General features: G+C 50.1%; 1 protein-coding gene across 2 annotated transcripts in view; it reads left to right on the plus strand.

The window, feature by feature from the left end:
• POMT2 (protein O-mannosyltransferase 2) overlaps positions 1 to 20092 on the plus strand; it is a 42700-nt gene extending 22608 nt beyond the window's left edge. For both annotated transcript variants that reach the window (XM_080678922.1, XM_080678923.1), the window contains 13 exons: positions 700 to 809; positions 1419 to 1485; positions 5704 to 5773; positions 8514 to 8592; positions 9689 to 9840; positions 10251 to 10342; positions 11657 to 11733; positions 14838 to 14909; positions 15191 to 15250; positions 15339 to 15444; positions 16408 to 16548; positions 16660 to 16774; positions 17607 to 20092. In XM_080678922.1, coding sequence (XP_080535048.1) covers positions 700 to 809; positions 1419 to 1485; positions 5704 to 5773; positions 8514 to 8592; positions 9689 to 9840; positions 10251 to 10342; positions 11657 to 11733; positions 14838 to 14909; positions 15191 to 15250; positions 15339 to 15444; positions 16408 to 16548; positions 16660 to 16774; positions 17607 to 17712 — 1247 coding nt within the window. In that variant the 3' untranslated portion in view covers positions 17713 to 20092. The remainder of the gene's footprint in view (positions 1 to 699; positions 810 to 1418; positions 1486 to 5703; positions 5774 to 8513; positions 8593 to 9688; positions 9841 to 10250; positions 10343 to 11656; positions 11734 to 14837; positions 14910 to 15190; positions 15251 to 15338; positions 15445 to 16407; positions 16549 to 16659; positions 16775 to 17606) is intronic.
• Positions 20093 to 23359: the final 3267 nt, after the last annotated feature.

Genomic DNA, 23359 nt, shown 5'->3' on the forward strand with positions numbered 1-23359 from the left:
TGGGTGCAACCAGGCCTGCTCCACTTCAGATCCAAGTGTAATATTCGGCACAGTCTGCTGACCAAGTGAATGGACAAAGGAAGATAGGGTGGGCCATCTCTGGTGGAGTGAGACCTCTTTTGGTGGAGTGGGGAATGGCAGGGTGGCCAGAGTTTGAGGGATTGAGAAAAGGGCCAGTAAAAAGGAAATGAGGTTTTCTCTGCCTTTTTTTTTTTTTTTTAAATTTGGAGTAAAGAAAAAGCCCAAATACCGTGAAATAGTTACTTCATATGGTACTGGATTCAGAAGCACAGAAGTCTGTCTTAACTGTCTATCATACCATCATATCTTGGGGAACATTCCAGATAACGACATAGAATGCTTCTTCCTTTATTCCATTGAATGTATGTCCAGACCTTGACTGAAGGACAAGCGGGTCTAATCTTTCACTATTTCAAACAGTGCTCTAATCACACTGTTACTACCTAGGTTCTTCCGAAGTGCTTAGGAGGCGGGGAAGAAGGGCACCCTGCGGTGAACTCCCTCCTGAGTTGACCCTATAGGAGTGTGAAGGCAGTGGTACACCTGCTTTGGGTATCCTCAGCCCAGTGGGGTTTGTAAGAGGGTTATGAGCCCTAGGGCTTGGGAGGCCCCTTCCAGTCAGCGGTGGCTTCTAGCACTGTGCTACTCACCCCCTGCCCCCGCCTGCCTTCCTCCTAGACCTGGCCTTCGGCTCTGTGATCACTGTGAAGAACCTGCGGATGGCCATCGGCTATCTCCACTCCCACAGGCACCTCTATCCTGAGGGCATTGGCGCCCGCCAGCAGCAGGTCCGTGAGCCTCTTCTGCACTGGTAGGGCAGCAGCACCAAACTGCTGTGGGACTGAACCTGCCATTCCTGTTCATGCTGCCCGTCTTTTGCTTGCGCTGTTTCCCCTGCTTCCTGCGCCCTCTTCCTCTTTGCCGTGGTTAACTCAGCTTCTTTAGACTTCAGTGTTCCCCTCTGACCACCATGATACTGGATTACCTGGTACTGGATTAGGTGCCAGGGCCAGGGTTTGAAGCTGCAACCCAGGTACATGCCCTTGATCAGAATCTGACCTGAGACCCTTTGGTGCATGGGCTGACACTCTAACCACTGAGCAACACCGGCCATGGCTTAATTACTTTTTAAAATGCACTAAATCCTCTCTGTTACACAAGGTATCATGGTTCTTCCTTCTTGTGGGAAAAGTCCTCTAAATGCAGAAGGAATGAGAGAATCTCACTCAGTGCTGCTTCTGAGTCCTGCTGGGAGATGTGATCCCTTGGGTTGGTGGCTGGGGTTCAGAAAGGCTTAAGCAATGTTGGTTTGCTGTTGATTGTCCTGTGGCTGGTTGTGCTGATAGTGATGGCCTCCTCCCTCCCCTTTCCTCCTCCCTCCCCTCGCCCTCACCCAGGTCACCACCTATCTGCACAAGGACTACAACAACCTGTGGATTATCAAGAAGCAGAATACAGACTCAGGTAATGTGGTGGGGAACTGATGCTTCTTGTGTGATTACTTATTCTCAGTCTTGCACATTTCTCATGCCCCCAGAGAAGGGTATCAAGATGGGCTTTCCTGAGCATTCTTTGATGTGTTTACTATCTCAGTTATCCTTTCAACAGTTATTTATTGAGCACCTACTAGTTCAAAGTGCTATTGTCAGCCTAGGGCCATGGTCAGCAAACTGCGGCTCGCGAGCCACATGCGGCTCTTTGGCCCCTTGAGTGTGGCTCTTCCACAAAATACCACGGCCTGGGTGAGTCTATTTTGAAGAAGTGGCATTAGAAGAAGTTTAAGTTTAAAAAATTTGACTCTCAAAAGAAATTTCAATCGTTGTACTGTTGATATTTGGCTCTGTTGACTAATGAGTTTGCCGACCACTGGCCTAGGGGATTAGCAGTGAGCAAGACAGATAAGATCTCGCTCTCAGAGCTGCATTTTGAAGCCAGAGAGCAGGACCAAAACTCAGACTTGATCTAGAGAATTACCTGGGCATGCCATCAGGGGCTGGTGAATAGCCCCAACTGGGGCACATGCTGGCTGCTCTCATTTCTAATTTAGAACATGCCAAGCATTGCAGACCCTAGCATATGGTACAGCTCCAGTTATCTTGATATGATAGTGTTGCTGCCTACTGGTCATCCTTGGACTGGGCAGTCAGTTGGAGATCTGAGGGCCTGTCAGCCCTGTGCTGGGCCTGTCTAGGCTGCTATCCGGTACCTCACTCAGTGCCTGCTAGTCTGCTTCTGCCTACCCAGGCAAAGCTGCTCTGAGGCACACCTTTTGGGCTCTCAGGGCCTATGACATGGGCTGTATCTGGATCTTGCTTTTTTTGTTAGGCAGCTAGCTATCTGCAGGCTATGCCTTCTGCTGCAGCTGTGAGAGAACAGAGGGCATCTCCCACTCACCTGAGCCCCTGCAGATTGTCCTATGCCACAGGCATCCTCTGTGACTCCCCAGCAAACACCACCTTGCTCAGCCTGTCTCAAGTCAGCTGCCCCTGAGCCTTTGTGGGGAAAGGGCAGATGATCTCTGAATTCACCTTCTTTGTTCCTTTCCCCACTCCTCTTCTTGCTGTGGTTTTTGGATCAGAATATGGCATACACAATCACTGTCTTTGCATCCTATTCCTTAGTAATATAAATTACTAGAGGCCTGGTGCATGAAATTTGTGCACGGGGGTGTGTGTCCTTCAGCCCAGCCTGCACCCTCTCCAATCTGGGACCCCTCGAGGGATGTCCAATTGCCCGTTTAGGCCCGATCCAGTCGGATATCCCTCTCACGATCCAGGACTGCTGGCTCCCAACTGCTCACCTGCCTGCCTTCCTGATTGCCCCTAACTGCTTCTGCCTGCCAGCCTGATCACCCCCTAACCACTCCCCTACCAGATTGATGCCTAACTGCTCCCCTGCCAGCCTGTTTGCCCCTAACTGCCCTCCCCTGCAGGCCTGATCACCCCTAACTGCCCTCCCCTGCAGGCCTGGTCCCCCCCCAACTGCTCTGCCCTGCAGGCCTGGGTCCCCCCCAACTGCCCTTCCCTGCAGGCCTGGTCACCCCCAACTTCCCTCCTCTGCCGGCCTGGTCACCCCTAACTGCCCTCCCCAGTAGGCTTGATCGCCCCCAACTGCCCTCCCCTGCTGGCCTGATCGCCCACAGTCCCTCCCAACTGCCCTCCCCTGCTGGCCTGATCGCCCACAACTGCCCTCCCTTGCAGGCCTGGTCCCTCCCAACTACCCTCCCCTGCTGGCCATCTTGTGGCGGCCATCTTGTGTCCACATGGGGGTAGCCATCTTGTAGTGTTGGAGTGATGGTCAATTTGCATATCACTCTTTTATTAGATAGGATTATTAGATAGGATAGAGGCCTGGTTCACCGGTGGGGGCCAGCTGGTTTGCCCTGAAGGGTGTCCCGGATCAGGGTGGGGGTTCCCTTGGGGCGTGGGGCAGCCTGTGGGACGAGTGGCCTGTGGTGATTTGCAGGCCAGCCATGCCCCGCCCCCCGGCGACCCAAGCGGAGGCCCTGGGATCTGGGATTTATTTATCTTCTATAATTAAAACTTTGTAGCCTTGAGCAGACCCAAGCCTCCTGCTCGCTCCGTGGCCGCAGCCATTTTTGTTGGGATTCATTTATCTTCTATAATTGAAACTTTGTAGCCTTGAGTGGAGGCCTGGGCCTGACAGGGTGTGCGGAAAGCTTGGCTTCCTCCATTGCCTGGGAAACCCAAGCCACAATGAAATAACCCAAGCCTCCTGCTCTCTTCGTGGCCGCAGCCATCTTGGTTGGGTTAATTTGCATACTCGTTCCTGATTGGCTGGTGGGCATGGCTTGTGGGTATAGCAGAGTGATGGTTAATTTGCATATTACTCTTTTATTAGATAGGATGACAGTGTTGGGCAGGATCTATGTCTATACCTTTTTAATACTGGTATAGATTAGGTTTTTATTCAACAGGCCAAACTTAAGTGGTCTATCACAATGAGGTGTTAATGAGGGGAGACCAGCTTTACTTTGAAAGTCATGTGGGCATAGCCGAATTTTTTAACATCCCTGGTCCGTTATTTCATTGTGGCTTGTAGGTTAAAGTAGCTGCATTTCACCCGGCAACTAAGAACTTGTGAGAAGGCAGTGTCTGCAAGCACTGTGGGTGGTGGTCACTGTGGGACTGAGGTCTTTGAGACTTTGATGGCTATAAATTTATATGAAATAAGTTGATATGAAATAAATTTATATGAAAGAAAACTTCCCTCCCATTGACTTTTTAGATCTGTCATCTTGCTAGTTAATCTTTTAAATTTATTTTTTTAAATATATTTTTATTGACATCAGAGAGGAAGGGAGAGGGAGAGAGAGAAACATCAATGATGAGAGAATCATCGATTGGCTGCCTCCTGCACACCCCCTACTGGGGATCAAGCTCGCAACCAGGGCATGTGCCCTTAATCAGAATCGAATCCGGGACCCTTCAGTCCACAAGTCAACGCTCTATCCACTGAGCCAAACTGGCTAGGGCTAAACTTTTAAATTGAAAGAGACCTCAAGAGCCCACATAGGAGTGGGAATCTCTGTGGTTAAGTTCTCTGATTCACTTGAGAGCCATGATTTGTGCTAGTAAATTTGTCTTCTTGATCTGGAGTGTTCATGTCTCACTGTTTGGGATGGAAATTTGCAAGAATTCCTGTGTTGCTGTGATTACTGCTGATTCCTTTTCCATCGTCATCACCTTTCTAGATCCCGATCAATTTTGACTTCTAGGTGATACAGAAGTTCAGCTGACTCCTGAACAACGCAGGACTTAGGGGCACTGACCTCCTGCGCAGTCAGAAAGCCATGTATAACTTTTGACTTCCCCAAAACTTAACTACTAATAGCCTACTATTGACCAGAAGCCTCACCAATAGCATACTCAGTTGGTTAACACATATGTTATATGCTATGTTATAGACTGTATTCTTAAAGTAAGCTAGAGAAAAGAAAATTATTAAGAAAATCATAAGGAAGAGGAAATACATTTGTAGTATTTATTTTAAAAATCCAAGTATAAGTGTACCTGCTCATTATAAACCTATGTTGTTCAAGTGTCAATTATAGTCCCTTTTTTCATCATTTCATCATTTTCTTTACCTCAGACTTAGCAAGTATATTGCCAGGGACAAGATAATCACTGGCAAAATGTGCAGGGTTTAACATTTGATTTTGAGGAGAGCTTGGAAAATGGTAATTTGCATGGAATTAATTTTTGGAAGACTATTTTTTTACTACTCAAAGGAAAATTGTAGTACTACTTGCCTTCCCAGCTTAAAAATCTTCCAGTGGGGGCTTCAGTGCCTGTCAGAGATGGCCATATTTCTAGCCTGGCCCCACTGTTCACACACTCGTCCATTCCCATCCTTCTTGCCCACCCCCTTAACCACAGGAGACCATCAAACGAGTTTTGCTCTTTCATACTTCTGTGATTTTCCCCCACTTGTTCATCTGGCAAAATTCTCCCTCTCCTTAAAGAGTCTTTTCAAACATTATTTTGGGACACACCCTTCTCTAGTCCTCTGAAACAGTCGGAGGCCTTTCTCGCTGGTCTCTCCGTATCCTGACAGCATCTCTAGCACATGCCAGGTACTGTAACTCCCAATGGGCCCTCAATCAGTACTGGCTCAATGAGCGAATGGTTTCAGGTACCAGTGCTTGTTTCTTCTTGGCAGATCCCCTAGACCCTTCATTCCCAGTGGAGTTTGTACAACATGGAGACATCATTCGACTAGAACATAAAGAGTAAGTAAGTTTGCTCTTTGGGCTACATGAGTGGTATGGGCACCAAAGGTAAGGAGTTGTTTTTAAGCTGGAAAGGAACAGAAGTCAGGTTTGAACGAGGCTCTGGCAAATGGAACAAGCTGCTGGGGGAGGACATAGTGTGTATGACCCACGTCCCACGTGGTTCAGGGCTCGGGCTCTGGAAGAGGGGCTGCACGCAAATGAAAGAGACGAGACAAGTAATAATAATTTGGAAATATTGGGGGACCAGGCGGGAGCCCAGCTCAAGAAGAAGGACTCCATTTGGGCTCTGGCCTTGTGATCCTTTTATTCAATTTGGGATACACCTATAGCCCTTAGGCAGGCAATTTCCAGTAACAGGCAGACTATCTTATCAGTAAGGATTTACATGACTGTACGGTAGGAAAGTTGCTTCAGCTACCATTGTCTGGACTAAACAGTGGGTGTACAGCTCTGACCTTTGCCAGAGCTCAAGGGTCACCAGCCTTCCGGGATCCCTGTCCACACCTCTCTGATAGTGAAGACAATGGGCGGCTTCCTAGAGCTGTGTTAGGAAGGTCCGTGAAATAAGCAGACTAGCCTGTGCCTACCTAGTTTGGCTCTGGGGAGCTTTGAAGTTTGAAGGTATCTTTCAGCTTCCCTTTTCTTAGAGGACAAAAGGAAAAATTTCAGTTGCCCAAGTTGCTTCTTAAGTGGCTACCTTTAGAAAGATGTAAACATGTTTCCAGGAATATGGCAAACTAGTTTATTTAACCAACGTTCTCGTTGAAAATGACTAATATGAAAACTGTAATAAAAATATAAAACTGGAATAATATAAGAGCATCTTCTAGAAAGCATCAAAGAGCTAACAAGATAGTAAGGAGTTACCAAGCCAAAATCTAAGTGAAAGTGGGGATCTGGAGAAAGAAGGGGACACTGTAGCCACTTCTGCCATGATCCCACAGTCTTGAGTGTTGAACTTCGGTTTGGACTGCCTCTTGAGAGACGGAGTTTTAAAGTCAAAGTTCTAGGTTCACCCAAAGTGGTAAGTTTACTAACTGATCCTTCCCCCAAATTGAGAGTCCCAAAAGGGTTAGGGTTGGGTAAGTTTGCCCAATACACGTGTACTCTGGAAAAGTTACTTTGGTGCTAAGCAGAGTGTGCTGGGGAGGGGTGAAGCGGGGGTTGGGAGGCTCTGTCTCTGGTGGCTGAGATGTTGTAACTACCAGTTGATCCTCACATGGGTTTGCAGCCCAAAGTAATTTCACCTGGATGGTCTCTAGATCTCAAGCCAGGAATTTAAATGCACATGATCCTAGATGGGTAATGTCTCCTAGCGGCCTGACGAAAGGCAAATGTAAATATTCTTTTGGGAAAAACATTGTCACCTATTGTCATCAATGGCTTTTTGGTGACAGTGAATAATAACTAAACAGCATAAATAACTAAACACACAAGGAATAGGACCCCACATGCAAGAATAAGCAGGAACAATACATAGCAGAAGCAGCCCTCAGAAGTTTCATATACTAGAATTATCAGATACAGATGTTTTTAAAAATAATCAGAATTTTATATATATAGAAAAGTTATGAGAGTTTTTTCTGATGAGTATGATTATGGATACTTAAAATTTTAATTTCATTATTAAAAATTTTGTATTTTTTAATAAATTAAAATTTGTTGTTATTAAATTTACTAGAGGCCTGGTGCATGAAAATTCATGCACTGGAGGAGGGGGTCCCTCAGCCCCGCCTGCTCCCTCTCACAGTTCGGGAGCCCTCAGGGGCAGGAGGCGACCTGGCAATCAGGGGAAGGTGACACCCCCATCACACCTCTGCTGTTGCCACTGCCGGTAGCACAAGCCTTGGCCAGCCCTGGTTACCTGAGCCTCAGGTGGCCCTGGGCGGCTGGGCAGCTGCCATCCGAGGCTGGCCTGTGCCTCGGGCTGGCCCTGGGTGGCTGTGGGGCTGAGGGGACTGGGGGACTCCGGAGGCAGGCACGTGGAGCAGCTGGACCTGCCTGGGGGTGGGCCCGGCCATGCTGGGTGCCTGCTGCCCTGGTAGGGCTGAGGGGACTGGGCGCTGCCATCTTGTGGCTGTGGGCACCGCCATCTTTGAGGGTGTGACAGTCAATTAGCATATTCCCTCCTTATTGGCTGTGGGCGCTTCCATCTTTGTGAGGGTGTGATGGTCAATTAGTATATTCCCTCTTTATTAGATAGGATTTTTGAAAATTTCCAGAATTTTTGTAATGAACATCTATTTCTTATTATGGATTAAAGTAAGCACAAAATAAATAAAAGCTAAATTAAACCCCTATTTTCCCCATAGAGCCCCACTTTATAAAACTGGTGGTGGGAGTAAAAAATAGATAGGAGAGAAAGGTTTGCTATCTCTGGCATATGCAGATTATAGATTTTAAGATTCTTCTACCCATACTTGCGAGGTAAGTGCTTCAAAGCCACCAAATGTGTTGTCACTACCCCCACCTGCTCCTTCCACCTGAAGGTAGCCCCTTTCTTGGCATGCAGTCCAGTACTCCTACCATTTGTCCCTCCTAGTTTGAGCAATTCTCCAATTCTCTAGAATCTAGATATTTCTTGTGAGTAAATACTCAAGGAGTTCCTGATACGCTGAATTTTACATTCAGGTTCTTTTTAAAGTCTAACAGGTGACTCTAAGTATCATTGGTTTAAAGAAGAAACTACACATCTCTTTTCTTCCAGATAATGGAACTTCTCTCTTCTAACTTCTAGGACCTCTCGGAACTTGCACAGTCACTATCATGAGGCCCCCCTGACCCGGAAGCACTACCAGGTCACTGGCTATGGCATAGTAAGTGAGCAACTGAAGTGTGTACAGCCTGGCTCAGGGCCATATGGCGGAACATGTCCTCCCCAGAACGCTGGCGTGTTCCTAAGGATGGAGGCTGTACAGGGACTCAGCATTTGGGGACTTTTGGGCTAGGCTTGGTGTGGAAAAGCAGCCTATGAAATCTATCTGTCTCCATCTCTCTCCTTCCATAATAACCATGCCACTTTTATGTTCTGACACTTAATAAATGTCAAATATGAATACTGTGTCGGTCCCTTTTAAATCACATTGGATATAGAAGCCACGGACCCATAATGTGACCCCAGATGACTATGTGCATTTATCCTTTGCCAGGTCCCAAATTCATGTTTGCCTTGTTTTTAAGGATTACTTCCCTCTGCAGAGGGATATTCACCACATTGCTTTTGGATTTTTACTACCTTGGGTGATGCAGTTCATAGAGGAGGCTCAATGAATACTTATGGCTTGGACAGTAATTTGAAAACAAAAACAACGAGTGGATAACTAGACTTATAACTAGCAGTTACATTCCCCTCCAAGGGCTTTGGTGCATCAGTAAAAATTCTGGGTTTCATAAAGTGGATTTTCTGACCCTATTTGCTCATCCCAGTATGTGCTAGAGCCAAGACTCTGAGCTTCACCTTTTTCCTGTGGGCATCTCCCAAGGAGAATTAGGCACAACTGTCTTAATTTCCAAAGTACAATGTCCAGGCCAGACGTTTCTGGTTTAGCTGAGTGGGTGTCCACACGGCCAAGGTCATGGATGCAAATGGCCCAAATCAATTTCTGTTGGCTCAGGGTGATGTCTTGAGTTTGGTTTAAGGGCAGAAACATCTATTTGGAATTTAGACTCTTGTCCTATGAAGTGAAGGCTTGGACATCAGGTTCCAGGAGTTATACTAACTTTCGTGGTTGGAATAGTGAGTGCTGGAGCAGTATCCATCACTTGAAATATTTCCAGGCCCTCTTGTTCCCTTTCCCACCTCAGTCATTGAGGTCAATTTAGTCTTTGACCTTTGTAACGTGGTGGCATCTGAAATGTCTTCTCTAAAGTCATATTACTTTCTTTGCATTTTTTCCTTGCCTTATGTGTTAGAATGGGACAGGGGACTCAAATGATTTCTGGCGGATTGAGGTTATAAACAGAAAATTTGGAAACCGGATCAAAGTGCTGAGAAGTCGAATTCGCTTCATTCATCTGGTCACAGGCTGTGTCCTGGGCTCCTCGGGAAAGGTTCTGCCCAAGTGGTGAGTCTCTGGGGTTTTGATGTTCCAGTTGAGCCTCATGCTTTTCCTTTCTCACTACAAGTATTCCAGAAGATTCCGTCTCCCACTTGTCAATGTTCACCTAATGTTTGCTTATTTTGAGTGGTAGGTGGAGGGAGACAAGCATCAGGTGTGTTGTAGAGCACAGAGTTCCAGAGTTCCCCTGGTGTTTTATGTGCTCTGATAGTTGAAGGTTTGTACATGTGCAAACATTTGTACTCTCTGGATCTATCTGTCTTTCTAAAATGGGAATACTGTATGCTAGAATACTCCTAGGATAGCTCAAGGTTGAAAAAAGCATGGCCACTGGGTTGAAAAGAGAGGGGTCCATGGACGTAAGAGCAGTTGACAGTTTCAGGTCTTCTGGGAGACACCTGTGACTGTTTCCACAGGGGCTGGGAGCAGCTGGAAGTTACTTGTTCTCCATACCTAAAGGAAACCCTCAACTCCATCTGGAATGTGGAGGACCACATCAATCCCAAGTGTGAGTGAGGTCACTTCCTGGGCTGGCTCTGACGGGAAACATTTATAAGTAACTCTTATCTTAAAAAAACAAACCTTTTAGACTGCTGTTGCTTTATTATTGTTTCCACTTTCGTCCTTTTTAAACCTAATCTCTTCATATGAGTTGTCTATGTAGGTGGCTCCTTTTGCTTCCCATCCACTTACACTTTCTCTCCTTGAAATGACCAATGACCTCACTCGAGGCCAGAGCTACTTGTCTCTTCTCATTTTCCTTGTCTTTCGCCAGATTGGACTCTTCTTCTCTGTGGCCTCTGTAATGCAGATCTACCTATCTAGTCTTCTTCTGAGCTCTTCTCCCTCCTGCACCATGAGCACCTCCCACCCTCAAGGCTTAGAGCAGGCTGGTGCTTTCCCTCTATGCCCCTGTTTAGAGCTCCTCTGCTCCCCACATCCAGCCAACATGTTTACAAAAAATGACAGCCACAGCCCTGGCCTGGGCCCTATATCTATACTCCCAGGCTCCAGTGTGACATTTCCACATCAGTGTCATCTTCAACTCAGCGAATCTTTCGATTCATTGCCCGTTCTCTTAGACTGCCCTCTTCTTGCTTGATTTCTTTTCTCCCTGCTTCCCATTTCATTCTTTTACCAACTAATTTAACCAACCAGCTAATTAATTACCTAAATAACTCTTTTTTTAAAAATCCTCACCCAAGGTTTTTCCCCATTGAGAGAGTAGAAGGGAGAGGGAGAGATGGAGAGATGGAGAGAAACATCCATGTGAGAGAGACAAGACACATTGATTGGTTGCCTCACCAGGGTTGGGGATTGAGCCCACAAATGAGGTATGTGCCTTTGACTGGAATCGAACCCGGGACCCTTCACTTCATGGGCCAATGCTCTATCCACTGAGCCAAACCAGCTAGGGCTTAGCAACTCTTTATTGAGTATGACAGAACCATGTGGGGCCCTGGGGATATATTGGTGAACGAGATAGACTTGGTCCCTATCTTATAGCCCTTCTGCCTAGCAGGGAGGGCAGCTGTGCCAGAACCAAAATGAAGGGTGACTCTGCCAAGAGCTGCCAGAGCACCCCGGCCTTGTCGTCTGTTGCCTTTGCATTTCTCAGAGTGCCTGGTGAGTGCTAATACAAGCTGAAGGAATAATCAAAAATTGGGCCAAGTTTTCTTCCATCTTCCCAACACTTTCACCTACTTGATAGTCAGCTTGTCAGGAAAGCTGCACTCAGACTCTGGCAGCTGTGTGGATGCATGGACAGCTGTGAGAGAGAAGGTGTGACAAACGTTCCCTACTCTGTCATTTCTTTTTCCAGTGCCGAACATCAGCCTGGACGTGCTGCAGCCCAGTTTTCCTGAGATCTTGCTGGAGTCCCACATGGTGATGATCCGGGTAAGATGGCCCCCTCCCATTTGGTGTCTTCTATAAGAGCTCCGGGCCATCCACAAATTCGGATCACAAACCAATAGCCATGGTTTAGATCCACTGCCCCCTCGTAGAGGACTTTGAAAGTGTCTTCACTTACTGGTTGAGTTGGTCTTCAAAGGCATTTCTGTTTATCACAGAATGATGATGGAGATGAAGATGATGACAATAATGATGACACAGTGAAAACTTATGGAGCTCTTATGTGCCAGGTGCTACTAAGGGCTGTACACATACTAACTCACTTAATACTTACTACGTCCTATGGAGATTATTGTTCCCGGTTTACAGAGGAGGGGACTGAAGCACAGAGATGAATACCTTGCTTAGAGTCACACAGCTAAATGTGGGAGGCAGATCCAGGCTTCAAAGCCAGGCTGGCAGGCTCTCCGAGTCAGTGCTAGCCCCACTACCTTCCTCTGGCTCCAAGTGATTCTCCAGGCTGTTCAGGCGGCAGAGCCCTGAAAACCAGGGTCCTCGGTTGAAGAGTGACAGTACATTCCATCATATGAAGTTATGATCAATTGAAATGAGGAGCTAATTTGAGTGTGTTGTTTACACGCAGCATAAAATCCCAACCATGAGCCACTCCTGTTCCAGACAGAGACAAACCATTAGGGGACATGGCTGATTCTTTTTAAGGTTTTTAAGACTTATTGTTTGTGCTCTGTATCATTAGTAGCTGACAGCAGTTGTAGCATCAAAGGTTTAAAAACAATTGAGAGAGGAAATCCTTAAATTGAGAAATTCTACCCACTAGCTTAAATTCTTCCTTGTGGTTAGAGAAACCCTGTGGCAGTTTTGATGTTTAGGGGAAACCCCTTTACTCTGGTTTAGGAGAACCGGGAACAATGTTGAAAAATCACTGTTTCTCAGCTTATAGGGTTGCAGAGAGGTGTAGCAGTTGTTACTTCCCCCTATGAGCCAATGTCAAGTAGACTTTCCTGGAAGTGATTATAGAAGCAGTATCAGTAAATACAGTTGACTTAAATCACCAGATTAAATTTAAAAATTCAAATTTTGTCATTTCTGCACTTTGGCAGGTGATGAGTTGACAGCAAGCAATCTCTGGGTCACTTCCTCTCTGCCTCTCTGCTTGTAGCTGTCACTTTGGCCTGATGACATAGCTGCTTTCAATATGTGTCTGTCAGTCAAAGTATCATTCTGGGTCTAGGTAGAATTTTAAGACTAAGTCTAAATAGTCTTATTTCCTCTTTTATCATTGAAGAGTTAGAGTTCAACAAGAAAAGGGACCCTTATGTTGTTATTGAAGAGGAAGAGTCCAAGAAGAAAAGGGACATAGGGGACTTACTCAGCCGATGCAGAGTCAGAACGGGGAGAGAGACCACAATAAGTGACCACAGAAAGTGCAGGGGAGAGGGAGGAGGGCCTAACGCTGGGCGGGAAAGGCTGCCGTGCCTGGTGAGGTTAGCTGGATCAAGCCCGCTCTAGGTTTTAAGCATAGAGAATAATGGACAAATGCATATGCCTATACTGGTTACAGATTTTTCCTTCCTTCAGTTTCTTGATTTAGTAAAGAAGCCAAATTTCTCAGAGTTTAATGTAGTGAGTAGGATGCCCTTGGCTTATAGTTCTGGCTGGAGTCCCTGCACAGGACAGCCCACACCAAAGACTTCTCTAGCCCCAGAGGCGGTAGTGCTGAGGTGGAGAAACCCTGACCTGGCCCAGAGCACCTGACTCCTCCTGGGGAAATGCCTTCTCAGTGGGCCCTGATGATGAGGCTGATGCCAGTCCTGGTGATTAGCATCCAGGATCCTGATCCTTTTCCTTCCTGTTTAGCAAACGCCAGGTTTTGCCATGTAGACACAGGCTGTTGGATATTCTTGGCTATTGATTAAAGGAGCTGAGTCCCTCGGGCTAAGTGTGCATTCTCAACAGCAGTAATATCACCTCCAGTGGGTAAAATGTGTTCTTGAGGGCAAACCCCCCTTAACTTCGTAATGTATAAAGCACAGATATTCATCTATAATAATAAAAGTGTAATATGCTAATTAGACCAGACAGCCAAATGACCTTCCGGACATCCTTCCGGATGAAGCTGTGGCAGCAGGGGCCAAGGCAGAGGCTGTTGGGGGTGATCAAGCCTGCTGGGGAGGGCAGTTAGGGGTGACCCGGCCGGCAGAGGAGGGAAGTTGGGGGTGACTGGGTCTGCAGGGAAGGGCAGTTGGGAGGGACCCAGGCCTGCAGGGGAGAGCAGTTGGGGGGTACCAGGCCTGCAGGGGAGGGCAGTTAGGGGTGACCAGGCCTGCAGGGGAAGGCAGTTAGGGGCAAACAGGCTAGCAGGGGAGCAGTTAGGCATCAATCAGGGTGGCAGGGGAGTGGTTAGGGGGTGATCAGGCTGGCAGGCAGAAGCAGTTAGGGGCAATCAGGAAGGCAAGCAGGCGAGCAGTTGGGAGCCAGCAGTCCTGGATTGTGAGAGGGATCCCAGATTGGAGAGGGTGCAGGCTGGGCTGAGGGACACCCCCCCATCCCGTGCACGAATTTCATGCACCGGGCCTCTAGTATAGTATATAAACAGATTTATAGTACAGCTGTGATATTACAGTGTCATGGTGGGAGGTGTTTAGAAAAAAAAGTCTGTGAGGGGCAATAATTTAAAAAGTTGAGAACACTGGTCTAAAGTAAAAATTTCAAAGTCCAGGAACTCATCAGCATTCCTGGGTTTGTGTTTAAAATTGGCCTTCCAAAGGGACAAGTAAGTCAGCTCTGATTTTATGCTCCCCCTCACTCTCTTGACACCTATCTTTGGCCTGCAAGATGGGTCTATGTTTTGTGCCCATAAGAAACAAGTCCCTCGTTCCTCTCTCTCTCAAGCAGGGAGGTCTGACTGGACTGTCTCAGGAGGGAGTTGGAGGCTTACCTGTTGGGAGAAGTGAGGTGATGTCGTAGGCAGGTGGACAGTGAGCCAGAGTGAGCACTGGATTCTTCCTCAAGGGAGAGAGGAGGGAGGGCTTCTCCTGTCGCTCGGCCATTACCAGAGAACCTGGGCCGCACACTTCTGTCCGCCCTCGATCTGTCTTGACCAGCTTTCCTCTGCCACTTTCCTGCAGGGGAACAATGGCCTCAAACCCAAGGACAATGAATTCACATCCAAACCCTGGCACTGGCCTATCAACTACCAGGTAAGCCCGAGGCTAGAGCCGCTCCCAGGAAATGGAGCCAAGAAAGAGACTTGGTGGAGGTGGGTGTGCTGGGGACTGGATGAGGCCTCTCGCCTGGCATGGGGTGGCCAGGACGGGGCTCTGTTCTTCCCTGGTTCTGCCCTGCCTTCCCAGAGAGCTCACATTCTGAGCCTCCCGCCCAGGCTCCGTGTCTGTGAAAGGTGACCAGTTCCCTCATCCTGGAACCTGTGCAGCGGGGATGAGCCGGGCCCCAGATCAGCAGTGTGTTCTCTGCTCCTCAGGGCCTGCGCTTCTCGGGGGTCAATGACACGGACTTCCGAGTGTACCTGCTCGGCAACCCGGTGAGTGCCGCACGTACCCGGTACACCCTCGGGCCGGGCCTGTGAGAGCGCAGCTCTCCTCTCACCCTCTGGTCTCACTTCCGTGCAGGTGGTTTGGTGGCTGAATCTGCTGAGCATTGCCCTCTACCTCCTCTCAGGGAGCATCATTGCCGTCGCTGTGCAGAGAGGGGTGCATCTGCCTGCGGAGGTTGAAGGTCGGGTCCCTGGGCCTCTCCCTCCCTGACCTGGCAGCTGGCAGGGAGCTTGCAGTCAGGGGAAGGCCTGCCTGCTGATGGGCCCCTCTCTCCCTTCTTTTTTGCTTTTTAAAGCTCACAGTCACTGAATGCCTGGTGCCATGTTAAACACACATCCTCCCAAAAACCTTACAGGGTAGGGATCACTGCCCCATTCTATGGACTAGGAAACCAAGGCACAGGGGTTAAGGAACTTGTCCCAGGACATATGCTAATAAGTGACAGAGCTGAGGTTCAGACCCAAGCAGCCCGAGTTCAGAGTCTTCACTTTTAACCTCTGTGCTCTATACAGAGCTGCTGTCTTTTCTCTTCTGCCCCCTCTTGTTCCATGGCCCTGTCCCTGTCCTCTAGTGGGGAGAGAGGAGCCCCAGGGCACGGTCTGTGGGTTCCCATCCTAGTGCTGGTCCTGGTAACTTTAGCTGCCAGGCCACGGACCACGGCATCTAAGACATTCACCTGGGCTGCTTTGGCCTCTGCAGCTCCCTGTCTGAACAGCCAGAATCCCAGACTCCCTTCTGTCCCACCTCCATCTTCCTCTCTGACCTCACCTTGGCCCTGTCTGCCGCTGCAAACATCTGTGTGGCAGCTAAGATGTGGGCAGTGGAGGTGGGGGAAGCTGTCTGTGGGGTGTGTAGGATTTTGGTCTCTTTAGGGGCTGTGCCGCCTCCGCTGGTGTTTGGCACCCCTGCTGTGGGTGCTGAGGCCTCACTGGGCTGGGTGGGTGGGGAGCAGGGCTCTTGAGAGCCAGCTGCTCCTCTCCTCTGCCAGCTGCTGGAGGTGTTGGGCTTGGTCCAGGTGAGGGAAGGAAGGCCCAGTAGATGAGGTGGCCTATTTATGTCACACAGCAAGGATGGGGCAGAGCTGGGCTGGAGCCCAGGATCTCCACCCTTCCCTGCGCTGACTGTGGCTGTGCTCCTTGGGCAGGGCTGTCCCAGGTCCTGCTGCGAGGAGGCAGTCAGCTGTTGCTGGGCTGGGCGCTCCACTACTTCCCCTTCTTCCTCATGGGCCGGGTCCTCTACTTCCACCACTACTTCCCAGCCATGCTCTTCTCCAGCATGCTCACAGGTCAGACCGCCACCTGGACTGGGACGAGGGCGGGCGGGGCAGGGAGGAGGCCGCTGTGGAGCAGCAGGGCCATCCCTGACAGCCTGTGCCAGGTTTCTGTCCTCTCACTAGGCATTCTGTGGGACACTCTCCTGCGGCTCTGTGCCTGCGGCCTGGCTGCCTCTTCTCTGGCCAGCGGCGTCCACATGGGGGGAGTCCTGAGCCTGCTCCTGGGAACTGCCTACAGGTGAGCCTCCCCGGCACGTCCATTGCTGCTCCCCGGCCCCACCCCGATGCCTCAGCCCGGGGTGGATTTTAGAATCCCCTGGGTACTCTCCATGGGTGCTGGTGCCTGCGCCCATCTTCAGACGTTTGATTTACTTGAGCCCAGTTTGGGCCTGTCAGACAGTTTTCAAAGCTGCCGGGTGACCCCAGCGTGCAGCCGCATAGGGGAAGCATGGGGCTAACCTTTGCATTCTTTCCTATGCCAGTGGTTCCCAGCCTGTACCACAGGCACACCTGGAGGGTGCGCCTCTTCCATCCCAGTGGCTCCCTCCTGGAGCAGCGCTCAGTGGGGTGAGGGAGAGGTGGGTCTAGGGGTACAGGGTGTGGTGTGGCTCAGAATAACTGGAAGGAGGGTGTTGTTTGGAAAGCCATGCCTCTCCCCACCTTGCAAGTCTCACAGATCCCCTGTTGAGAGGCATTGGCCTAGAGGGGGCCGGGGGCAACATGAAAACGTGAACAGGGAATGGTGACCTGTGACCTGAGAGCATGTCCACGTTTTGACAAATACTCTGGGCCAGACAGCCCACGAGCAGACCCCTGACTGGTCTCTGTCCTCAGCCTCTGGGGAAGAGCCCTTTCCTGTACTGTCACTAAGGCGGCATCTATAAGGTCGCAGGCTACAGCCGCCCGAGGGCCGGCGAACTCGGGCAGCACTGGGGCTGACAGGGAATGGGTGTTGTAGGTGAGAAGATCTAATGAGGCCGGCAGGAGGAGCTGCATTTCAAAGATCTGTAGGGCAGTTGGCTGCTTGTCTCTGCAGATGCCAACTGCCTCCTTCTGATTCTCTCTCACAGCTTCTACCTCTTCCATCCTCTCGCTTACGGGATGGTTGGTCCCTTAGCCCAGGACCCACAAAGTCCAATGGCAGGACTAAGGTGGCTGGAGTCATGGGACTTTTGAAGCCACAGCCTTAGTCCTGGAACTTCCTGGGGACAGCCAGCTGTGGAGCCAGTCCCTGAGCCCTCCCCGCTGTGGAGGAAGCCGCCCGAGGAGCCTGAGGAATTCTTCCGCCTGCAGGACCAAGCTCTAGGAGCAGACCTGGAGTCTAACCCAACACTAGAGAGCCATGGCTGTGTCTGCAGATTCCACTGCTGGGGATGGCTCGCACCAAGGATGTCCCTCAGGCCGTTGCCCCACATGCGCAACATGAGGAAGGATGAGTGTGCAAGAGTGGTGGGAGTACAGGAGGGTGAGGGCACGTTTGTCCAGGCACCTGTGGAATATGGACTGTGGCTGCGGACAGCTGTCCCATAAACTCTGAGGGAGTCCAGGGCTACAGTAGTTTTTTCTGGTATTTTTTTCACACTGGATTTGGTTTGTAAGTAAGACCCAGAAACAGTTCTCTGACTTCCAAGAGGGCTGAGAGCCTGGCCCCATGTTGGGACATCAGCAATGGCAGAGCAGAAGGGACTGGCGGAGCTGTGCTGCCCTCCTCACAAACGAAGTGCGGCTGCATGTCCCTGAGCTGGTGGGCGGCCCGCAGCTGCTTCCCCGCGTGGCTGCTGTTGGGGCATCTCCTTTGTGGCAGCAGGTGGCTGGACTTCCTACCTGTGGTGGGCACAGGACTGGCCACAGAGCGAGGCAGCCAAGGACTCGCCACATCTGAAAATGTCACACGATGAGATTGGCGGGAGGAATGGCGTCCTATCCTTGGCTGCTCTGTGTTCCAAGGCTCTGGGAATTAGAGGTGATTTCTCACTACCCATCCTCCCCTCTGCATCCAACTGTGACGACAGGACAGATGTGTTCTCCTGGTGGCTGGGAGAGCCATTGGGCCCCTTGCTGAACAGCCAAGGCAGATGTGTGGCAGGGCAGGGGTCTGTGTGGTGCTGGGCGGGGGTCACTCACTAAGTGTTCCCTACTTTTACTTCTCGAGTCCTCCCCTGCTGACACCCTCTACCACTCCTTTTCATTTCCCTTTCTCTGTCTCGGTGTCATCAATCTCTTTCCCCCCGCAAAGACCCAGAGCACCTAGAAATGCATTAAAGCTTCACCTCTCTTACTTTGAACCCAAGCAAGAAGCTCAGAGCTGTTCCTTTCACTTGCTCCCCAAATGAAAGGGATTAAGAAAGCCCTGGGGTCCCAACTGAACCAACCCGAGGCCAGCCTTCCGCCTGCCTCCCTCCTCCCAGTGCATGACAGAGTATTTATTTTGTCTCAAGAGGACTGTGATGCTTCAAGGTTAATGCCCAATCTGCCACACTCCATCTTCCCTCCTCTGTAGCCCCTACCAATTCTGACAGGGTCAGAGCTCTTTAGAGCATCTTCGGAGGCGGTTGCCACGGAGACTGGAAATTGGTCCTGGGGACAGGCTGTGCTACCTACTGGGTGATGGGAAGGGAAGCTTCTGGCCATGCTTGGACGTTCAGACCAACCATCATTAATGTTAATAGAGGAAATAAAACAACATCAAAAGCAAGGCAGGTTTGTTAATTAGATCTGGGGCCTGATGACCTCCCTCTCCCAGGGCTGCAGCCCTTTTGACTTCCCCCAGCAGGAAGCACTGCCTGTGTGCCGAGTCTGGGCTGCTTGCTTAATTGCATTTCTGGAAGGGAAGGAGAGCAGGGATGGCGAAACCTCTGCTCGCCCTTTCACCCTCCCCTGGCCCTCCCCTCTTCCCATAGGTGGAGTTGGTTTCTTCTGAGCTGGGTCAGGGCAGCCATCTGGGGGGCTCTCCTGGAGGTAGAATGCAGGAGTCTGTGCTTGGCTCTTAGTAAAGAGCAGTGGCCCACAGTGACAACCAGGAGCTGGCTGATGTTCCCTGTGCCTGGTGTTTCCTAGTAGGAACTCACTGGAAGGGAGAGCTCTGAAGGAGTCAGAGGGGCAGCCACTCTGAGTGAGGGTGAGGAGGGAGGAATCTCAGGCAGCTCCCTGCCCATCTCTCCTGCTGATTAGGCCACATTGGGGACAAAGGGCTCCTCTGTCTCTTCCACTGCTTTGCAAGGGTGGGAGAGGGAGACTTGTCTGCTCACTCCCTCTTTCTCTTGCCCAGCCTGGTAGACACTTCTCTGGGGACAAGGCCACATGGCTTGATGCAGCTTCAAGTGCTGCGGTTCTGTGGCTGGGAGATGCGGGGAGAGGGGCTGTCGGGTGGTGCTTTGAAATGGCCTCCAGCCCCCAGGAATTGGCAGAAATGTGACGTGACCCACACACTTGCTGGTGGAGAAAGAAGACATTGGTTAGAAGACCAACCTCCAGCCAGCTTCTTGAGCCACATTTTAAAAAAAGTTTCCACAGATAATCAGAGGTCTTTATTTTTGTAATAAATAGCTGTTATTTTGAATGCCATTGTTCTTATTGCACTTAATTGAATCTGACTCGCCCTCTGGCTCCTGGAAAGAAGAGAAGAATGTGTTTTATTTTATTTTTTATTTTTTTATTGTTGACAGTATTACAGATGTCTCCCACTTTCTTCCATTTTGCCCCCTCCAGTCACCCCTGCCCCTACCCAGGCCTTCCCCATACTATTGTGTTTTCAGTGTGAGAACCATTCATTCTATTGTGTCTCGTGTCTGGTCTGAGGCCATTCTAATTCCAGCAGAGGCCCTGGGCTGGTCAGGGGAGCCTGATTTTTACCCTGGGGGGCATTTGGGCCCTCCCATTAATAAGTTACCTGAGTAATGTGGGTTATTTTGTTTTATATAAATTTATTTCAAAGTAACTAGGAAGCTGGACCTGATTGGTTTTTTTTCTTTTAACTTGCCCACTCCAGTATAGAAAAAAGGGAGAAAAGCAATAGTCCACAACTTCTGAGACAGCTGAGTGGTCCAGCATTGTAGCAACTTCCATTCTGCCCCCATCTGGACGGGTTTTTTGTTTTCAGGAGTGATATTAAGGGTCCAAAGTAGGTGAGAGCTGATGTGTTGGACAGCAGATGGGGGTGAGATGGGGAGTGTTAGCACTGTATTGTGAAATTGGGGGCTTCTGGGCTAACTGACCACCCCCCTCTTAGGACCAAGAGTAGCTGGAGGCGGGGATGGCGGGCCATGCAGAGCCTCGGGAGATGGAAAGTGCTGAGGGCAGGTGGGTGAGAAGAGGACCGAACACGTCCTGACTGGCACAGCTTAGTTTACCAAGTCCCGACATCTGGGACCCTTGTCCCCATAAAGGCCCAGTGAAGTCATTGCTGGTTTTCTCCCCATTCTACCCATGAGAGATTAAACTACTGCCTAAGGTCCCACGATGAGTGATTCGTGGAACTTGGCCTAGGCACCAAGGTGGGCTTTTTCTGCTTCTCCAGCTGGTTCTGGGGCTAGAAGCACCTTCCCAGAACAAGCTGGCAGACCTGGGTCCCTTGGGGAGAAGGCCTGGGCCCAGCTCGTTGGTGTGCAGAGTCAGCCTGCTTCTTGGCACATTCTGCTTAACACATTGACAGCTCATCTGGGGCCCGGTGTTGCCTGGTGCACCCAGCCTCTGGTTTCTGGGAGGGAAAAAGTCCTGATTTGTAGCATTTGCCAATTTTCATGGTGTAAATACTCCTACCATGTCCTGCCTCAGGTTACCAACCTGATGCCACTGTAGGAGTTGGAAAGGTGCAGACACTGGGCTCTCACAAGCCATCTAAGGAGCCAGTTCCAACACACCCTTGACCCAGACCCAGTGACCTTGGCTTGGTCTGAACTACGTAGATACCTTTTGGTCACAATCCACTGAAGTAAGGGAGGCTGTGGAGCATGGAGGCCTAAAGATGGGCCAGAGTGAGACCTGAGGTCAAATCCTGGGCCTGCCACTTACTATGATCTCGTGTTAGTTATTTAACCTCTTTGCCCCGTTTCCTCAATGGTAAAGAGGGTTTAATAAATAGTACCTACTTTGTAGAGTTATTGTTAGGGTGAAAAGAGTTCATGATGGAAAAAAAAAAAGATGCAAAGTGCCTTGTAAGTGTCTGGGCATAAATGCTCAATAAATGCTTCCTCTTTATTATTGGTGGTAACTGATCCCAATGACAGCACTGGCTCCAGAGCTGTATCTGAATTCCTCGATTAGAACCTCCTGCCCCGATCATGGGCAGATGCTGGGCGGCGAGGGGAGCTCCTGTGACTTTCCCCCAGTCACTCAAATATGGATTCAGACTCTCCATCTCTGGTGGGAATGCAGTTCTTTGACTGCTTGGGCCCAGCCAGATCCTCGGGCCTTTTCTCCAGCGGAACAGAGGTTAGAGTGCACTCAGCCCTCCCCCGCCTCCTCCTGGTCTGAGAGAGGCAGAGGGAGTGCTGACTTCACCACCTACGTGCTAAGGCCGTTAATGCATCAGACCCCAGGCCCTGTTCCACAGAGAAAGGCCAGAAGGGTCCGAGTGTAGACTATTGCCAGGACATGTAAACTGGGTGTAGTGCAGGGGTGGGCAAACTTTTTGACTCAAGGGCCACAGTGGGTTCTTAAACTGGACCGGAGGGCCGGAACAAAAGCATGGATGGAGTGTTTATGTGAACTAATATAAATTCAAAGTAAAGGAGCGGAGGGGAGAGCAAGAGAACCCTCCGCTCGTTCGGCTCCGCGGGCCGGATAGAACAGCCGAACGGGCTGGATCTGGCCCGCAGGCCGTAGTTTGCCCACGGCTGGTGTAGTGGGAAACCTTTGAGGAGCCAGGTGGCCTGCAGGGAGCACTGGGCATCTGGGCACTGAAAGAAGGTAAAGGTCGCTGGAGACGTGACCTTCCCTGTGACCTGCTGTACCTGGCTGCAGGACCACGGGGTGCCATTCTGGAAGACTAGTCCCTGAGCACCCTGGCCTTCTCCCCTCAGCCTCCCGTCCCTTGTGCTCCTACATGGGGCAATCTGAGACTCTAGGACACAAGCCAGGCTGCCTTACAGCCTTGCTCTCCAGCTCCAGCCCAGAGAGCCGAGCTGTGTGGAGAGATGGGGGAGAGAGGACTAGGGGTACTCAAACTCCTGGGTCCTTGGAAGAGGGAGAGCAGCTGGATGAGTTCATCGGGCTCGGTTGGATGCAGGAAAGGTGAGTTCTGCTGAGGCCCTTCATCCTGATTTAGGGCCAGAAGGAGAAGTTCTAGAAGTCAGGGACTCAGCACAAGGCTGGCCATGGAGCTGCAGCCTGACCATAACTGATGGCCCCAGAGCACCCACCCCTCCTTCGTGTCCATGAAAACAAAGGAGGTGGACTGAGAGGCTGGGTATGGAGACCTCAATGCCCAGCCCAGCTGTACACTGAACACAGCTGAGGACACAGAGGAGTGGACAGCCTGAGAGGAGATGGGCTCAGACACTCGCAAATAATGATAAAAGGTGAGCAATGTGCCTGCTCTCCCAAACCTGGGGCTTGAGGACCCTTCATGATTGAAACAGGAAAGTTTGGGTCTAATTGGCAGGTGGCCAACTTTACACCCTGAATGGCAAGCCTGAGATTCCGGGCCTGAACTATTTAATAACATAAATAGTACTTCTACTTAACCTTTAAAAAAATCTATTAAAAATCGTGGGATGGCCCAGCTGGTGTGGCTTAGTGGTTGAGTGTCTACCTATGAACCAGGAGGTCACGGATCAATTCCTGGTCAGGGCACATGCGGGCATTGCGGGCTGGATCCCCAGTA

Source organism: Plecotus auritus, assembly GCF_963455305.1.
Source record: "Plecotus auritus genome assembly, chromosome: 1".
NCBI lineage: Eukaryota > Metazoa > Chordata > Mammalia > Chiroptera > Vespertilionidae > Plecotus > Plecotus auritus.